Source organism: Myotis davidii, unplaced genomic scaffold, assembly GCF_000327345.1.
Source record: "Myotis davidii unplaced genomic scaffold, ASM32734v1 scaffold233, whole genome shotgun sequence".
In the NCBI taxonomy this organism is placed as follows: Eukaryota; Metazoa; Chordata; class Mammalia; order Chiroptera; family Vespertilionidae; genus Myotis; species Myotis davidii.
In genome coordinates this window covers 3,245,306-3,251,987 of record NW_006285917.1, presented here as the reverse complement: position 1 = coordinate 3,251,987, position 6,682 = coordinate 3,245,306, and the positions used below count along the sequence as shown (strand labels likewise).

At 39.9% G+C, this 6,682-nt stretch overlaps 1 protein-coding gene across 1 annotated transcript in view; it reads right to left on the bottom strand.

Moving 5' to 3' along the window:
- Nucleotides 1–242: 242 nt before the first annotated feature.
- Nucleotides 243–6,682, bottom strand: part of TFCP2 (transcription factor CP2) — a 73,326-nt gene continuing 66,886 nt past the window's right edge. The window contains exons 12-15 of the mRNA XM_015559560.1: nt 4,760–4,902; nt 4,177–4,319; nt 1,614–1,665; nt 243–1,190 (exon numbers count right to left, since the gene is read on the bottom strand). Coding sequence (XP_015415046.1) covers nt 1,153–1,190; nt 1,614–1,665; nt 4,177–4,319; nt 4,760–4,902 — 376 coding nt within the window. The 3' untranslated portion in view covers nt 243–1,152. The remainder of the gene's footprint in view (nt 1,191–1,613; nt 1,666–4,176; nt 4,320–4,759; nt 4,903–6,682) is intronic.

The following is a 6,682-nucleotide window of genomic DNA, read 5'->3' as shown; positions in this document are numbered from 1 at the left end:
CAGAAGGGATTTCTTATAAAGCTTAAATAAAGGAACATTACAGGAGTAAAAGAACTTCTTATACCAAGAGAAAATGCAGAGGAGAAAGAAAAAGGAGGGGTTAGCTTATCTCGTTAATAAATAGTTTGAGAAGGTCATTCAAGAACAGTGAATTTTGGGAATTACAGAAAATCCCTAGTTTTCATCACCTCAAATTCTGTGATCTGGTAACTGATGGTGTTTACAAAGCACTTACGCTTTTACTTTTTGTAGATTCTGATTTGTGCATTAGCTGTGGTGTGTCCCTTTCAGTGGTTAAATACTCAGTTCTCACTCAGTGTTATGTCCTATTCACCAGAAGAGCCACAGTAAGAAATGATGACAAGCGCAGGGTACTGCAAGGGTGGCCATAATGAGTGGCAATTTTTAAGAACCAGACTGCCTGGTTTTGGATCTCAGCATCACACTGCCTGCTAGCTGGCCGTTACTCAGCAAGCTACTTAGCCACTACATGTCTCCATTTCCTCATCTTCAATTAGGGATCATTATACCTCTTCATATAGGATTATTAAGAGGATTTAAACAAGCTAATCCATTAGAAGAATTTTCACACTGCCTGGCACAAATAAATGCCCCATAAAAGTTAGCTAAAATTAATATTAGTCATAATATTACAGGGGAACCAAAAGAAAAATTCTCTTTGATGAGGTTTTCAGGGTCTGACTGTGGTAAAACTCAGTTTGTTTGATGCAAAAGAGATTGAGGCTCTAGTCTTATGAATATAGATGTTCACTTTTTATATTAGAAAAAAATTACACAAGAGCTCCATATCACAAAATTTAACATCTTTCCATTAAACATCACACAATTATCATCACCATTATGTCCTACATACACCCCAAATGAAATGGAGCTTCTACTGATATTCAATAACAACAGAGTCCAGAAATTTTAACTAAGAAACAGCTGCAGAAATGCATGTTGGGCAGTAATCTGTGTATGCCACAAGAGCTGGGGCCCGCACAGATGGCTGAGCTGCTGCCTCCATGACCTGGACTCCCCCCACACAGTCAGATTCCTGCAGACCTTCAAATCTCCATTTGCAACCCCTTCGAGAGAGGAGTTTCCAAGCGGTGAAGGAAGCAGCAGCCAGTGAGGTTGGAATGCCCACACCTACTTCAGTATAATATGATAGCTATCACTGGTTTCTGCTGTAAAAAAAGAAAAAAAAAAAGAAAGAGAGAGTAATCTTTAGTCATCTTTAAGACACATGAGAAAGAAAAAAGTACAGTTAGGTTCTTTTGAGAAAAAAACAACACACACACAGCAGAGCAAAGAGCAGCATACGTATTAATTGTCACAGAATACTTATAATAAATTTGCATTATAAAAACATGCCTCAATTTCCTCATTTGTCCATGAAAGGCGAAAGAGAATGGCAGAGAATCATCAGTTATACTTTGTCTATTCTGACAATGACAAAAAGCCATTCATATAAAGGTACACCTCTAATGTTATGTCACTTTATCTGCCTCAAATATGGTGATTCATACCTTCCCTCTCTCCTCAAAGAAGTATGAAAAAAAAGCTCTTAAGCTCCTTAGAAAAAGGTATTTGTTTTACTATTGTATTACCTTTCATGGTGTCCAGAATAAAACAGGCTTCTTCCTGAAAATTCTGTATCATCTGAAAAAAAAAAGCAAGAAAATTTGCTGATTTTAAAAAACTTGGGTTTGTTGTATTTATTTTGCTTATGTGGCTTTTTATAATGTTAGATTTAAGTGAAAAATAACCCTTTGCTTTGTTTTCTCCCATTTAGTTTCTAAGTTTTAAAAGCTAAGTCGTGCCAAAACCGGTTTGGCTCAGTGGATGGAGCTTCGGCCTTTGGACTGAAAGGTCCCGGGTTCGATTCCGGTCAGGGGCATGTACTTGGGTTGTGGGCACTTCCCCAGTGGGGGATGTGCAGGAGGCAGCTGATCGATGTTTCTCTCTCATTGATGTTTCTAACTCTCTATCTCTCTCTCTTTCTCTCTGTAAAAAATCAATAAAATATATTAAAAAAAAATAAAATAAAAGCTAAGTCGTTTAAAACACTGATCTTAAAATTGGAGTATGCATTTTCCTGGGTTAACCCCAAGATTTTCCAAGGGCACACAGACACTGAGAGGCCCATATGCGAGAACTGACCTCTAGTTCTCCAACTTCCATGTCTACTCTTTTCTAAAACTACCTGAAAACCTCTTCAGTTTTCCTTCTCAAACTCCCTTTGCCCATTTTATAAAATAAAGGCATGAGTTTCACCTTCCTGCAATCCTACCAAAATGCATTGCCCTGAGTATAAAAGCTTCCAGAATGCCCAAGGATAACTGCAACTGTAAACTCTAATGACTTAGTGGGGGTCACATGGTTACCAATCCTTTCTTTTCACCAGAATTGGAGTGACCTAATCACAAATTGTCAAGTGACAGATGATTCAAAATAATTTTTGACAACATTACTATGTAATTTTTGGCACATAACTCAGAAGTTAAAAAAGAAATAGAGCAATGTTGTCATAACAAAACCCCATCCACTGCTGTCAGTCAATAAACATGAACCAGGTTCCACAACACTTACATCTAGAGGGAAAAACAGATGGAACTGATGCTGAACTCTATTTCATTCTATAGGCAGTATTCATCTATAGATGAATTAATTGTGTGTGAGACAGGGGGTAGAGAATCAAACAATCCTATCCATCTCATTAATAGATGCATTTATAATAATTTTTTTCTTCATGTGTTTAATAATTACTCGTCAAAACATGTAATACATTTATGTTGTTTTAATCAACTGTATAATTAATAGTGTTAATTCTATTCAGAAGAAATAATCTATCAATTTTACTGAAACAAATTTTTTATTGATTTTTTTTTTTCAGAGAGAGGAAGAGAGAGGGAGATAGAAAATATCAATGATGAAACAGAATCATTGATCGGCTGGGGATCCCCTACTGAAGATCAATCCCATAACCCAGGTATGTGCCCTGATAGGGTATTGAACAGTGACCCCCTGGGTCATGGGTCAATGCTCAACCACTGAGCCACATTGCCTGGGCCTAAAACAATTTTTTTGTTGAAGCAAATGTTTATCTCAATTAAATATGATAAAAAATTAATAAAAAATGTTCAAGAATAAAAATATTATGGTAAGATAAAATTATATGGAGAATTAAATGGAAATATGAATTCAAGGAAATTATATAAAAATTCTGTTAAAAAATATATTCATGTATTTCTTTTAAACAGATGGTATTAAATAACTTGTATTTAGGTTACATGGAATATAGTTAGAACAGTGAAGGAACCATTTCAGAATTATTTTATTAAAATTTTTTTTCTAATCTTCACCTGAGGACATGCTTAGAGAGGAAGGGAGAGAGAGAAACAATGATTGGTTGCCTTCCAAACATGCTATAACCCAGGTATGTGCCCTGACGGAATCAAACTGTCAACCTTTCCGTGTATAGGACACATCACTCAACCAACTGAGCCACTCCAGCCAGGCAACCATTTCATTTTTTAAATGTCATATAATAATAAAAAAAAAGTCATATAATATCCCCAGAAATAGCATCCTGTGCAACTTCATTTAAGCTTAAAAGAGCCCTGGCCCATGTTGCTCATGATTAGAGGGTCAGCCCTCGGACCAAAGGGTCTCGGGTTCAATTCCCAGTCAAGGGTACGTACTTTGGTTACAGGTTCAATCCCAGGCTCTGGTCAGGGTGTGTGTAGAAGGCAACCAATCAATGTTTCTGTTTCTCTCTCTCTCTGTCTCTCTCTCTGTTTCTGTCTCTCTCTCTGTTTCTGTCTCTCTCTCTGTTTCTGTCTGTCTCTCTCTCTCTCTCTCTCTCTCTCTCTCCGCTCTCTCTGCCCCTTCTCCCCTCCCTTCCACTCTCTCTAAAAGTCAATGGAAAAAATATCCTTGGGTGAGAATAAAAAATAAAAATAAATAAACTTGAGAAAAAATTTTAAGTCCCTAAAAATGTGCAAAGAGATACATATTTTTAAATAATAATTTTAGGAGGTAAGCAAAAACATCTGGGAACCTCTGGTCTAGAAAACAGAGCACTCTGCCCCAACAGAACTGCTCTTGCTCCTGCTATATGCCCTGACAACTTCATTGTCATCTGGTGACTCAGCTGTACTGAAAACCTACCTCATCACTAATGAGCACATGGATTCCTGTTGGCCCCTGCTTGTAGATCTGGCTGATCTGGCAAGGGGAAATGCTGAAAAGCTGAGCAATTTTTTCTGTCAATTCAACAGCTGTCAGTTCTTCTAGGTAGATGGCATGGTACACTGCAAAAAGGAGAAAGCAATGGCAGTCAGTACACAGTTTATCTGTTCTTAAACTTTATCTGTTCTTATCTGTGCCCTTGATTGGTAATCTGATCACTAGGAATGCTCAATTTCTGAAGGACTCAAAGTCAAATCCTGAGTCTTGACTCAACCACTTTCTTGTGGTTGAGAGCAGGTTACGTAAGATCCCTAAGTCTCATTTTCCTAACCTAAATGTGGGAGATAATAAAATCTACTTCGAAGAGGAGATACTAGTTGTAAAAATTCAAATGTGTAAAAAAGTGTGGAGAATAGTGTCTGGCATATATTAGGGACTCAAGCTATTACCATCACTTCTAGCAAATTGCTTCAATCTGCTATTTGATAAATTCCCATCACACATGCTTGTAAGTAACCTCTTTACCTTTTTTTCATATCTTTCCTTGTCCCGAATGACCTACCGAAAAAAGTACCGTTTGAGTCTCCATCCTCATGCTTCTGCTGCTGCTGCTGCTGTTGCTGCTGCTGCTGCTGCTGTTGCTGCTGCTCCCTCAACTGCAAGGATTCCTGACAAACATAAATGGTTAGCCTTGGGCGCACCATCCTAGTGAGAGAAAAAAAAAGCTGTTAGTCTTATATTTTTCACGGCAAGCACATTTTAAGGGACAACTTGTGTAGTTATGTTAATACTATAGAGCAATGGTTGAAAATTGGCAGCTCATGGGCCAATGCAGCTCATTTGCCCTGTTTTATTAGTTTCCGTGTGTGTGTGTGTGTGTGCGCGCGCGCGCGCGCGCGCAGGCACACATTTAACTGAATTCCTTCCAACAGAAGGCACCATATAAATCTCTGAATTTGTGGCTTTCCAAAAATCAGATCTGGCAATCCAAAGCCCTCATTCCACAAGATAACAAGGTAACAATCGGCTCTTCTCCTTGCATGGGGCATGCATTCTTCAGTACACCCAGGCTTGATTGTCACTCATTTACATGTGGCCTCTGTAGCCGCCTGAGTTAGCGACTTTTGATGTATAGGTTAGAAATACAGATGTTCCTCAACATACGGTGGGGTTATGTCCCAATAAACCCATCATAAACTGAAAATATCATAAATAAAAAATGCATTTAATACACCTAATCTACCAAAGATCATAGCTTAGCCTAGCCCCGTGGTCGGCAAAGCATGGCTTGCGAGCCACATGCGGCTCTTCGGCCCCTTGAGTGTGGCTCTTCCACAAAATACCACGTGTGGGTGCGCACGTATAGTGCGATTGAAACTTCGTTGCCCATGTGCAGAAGTTGGTATTTTGTGGAAGAGCCGGTATTTTGTGGAAGAGCCACACTCAAGGAGCCAAAGAGCCGCATGTGGCTTGCAAGACATGGGTTGCCGAGCCGCAGTTTGCCGACCACTGGCCTAGCCTACCTTAAACATGATCAGAACACTTACAGGAGCCTATAGTAGGGCAAAATTATCTCACTGCCACTGCTCAGCATTATAATATTACTAGAGGCCCAGTGCACGAATTCATGCACAGGTGTGTGTGTGTGTGTGGGGGGGGGAGGGTCCCTTGACCTGGCCAGATTGGTGCCGGCCAGGGGAAGGGACCGCAGGAGAAAGGGACCGTGGGAGAATAGCCAGCAGCCAGAGATTGGCTGTGGGAGCACACTGACCACAGGGGGCAGCTCCTGTGTTGAGCGTCTGACCCTGGTGGTCAGTGTGTCATCATAGCGACCGTTCAATTGGTTGTTCGGTTGACTGGTCATAACGGTCGCTTAGGCTTTTATATATATATAGATAGATACCACTATCATTAGAGCAGGGAAAAGACCAAACTTCACAATTTGAAGTACAGTTTCTACTGACTGCATATCACTTTCACACCATCATAAAGTTGAACAATCATAAGTTAAGCCATCATAAGTCAGGAATCACCTATTTTCAAAATGTATGAGCCAGCCCTGGCCAGTGTTCCTCAATGGTGAGAGTGTCAGCCTGTGCACTGAAGGGTCTCCAGTTCAATTCCCAGTCAAGGGCACACACCTGGATTGCAGGTGCATGTGCAGGAGGCAACCAGTCAATGTCTCTCTCTCTCTCTCTCTCTCTCTCTCTCTCTCTCTCCTCCCTCTCTTCTACTCTCTCTGAAAAGCAATGGAAAAAAATATTGTCAAGTGAGGATTAAAAAAAAATTTAAAAAAACATACACAAAACTAAGTAGCCTAAGCCTTCTTTCTGTTCTTACTTCTTTGGAGAGAGTGGAAGGGAGGGGGAGAGACAGAGAGCAAGAGAAACATGGATGTGAGAGAGAGACATCATTTGGTTGCCTCCACATGTGGGCAACTGAGGTAGGTGCCAAAACTAGTTAGTGCTATTCTTACTTCTTTGAT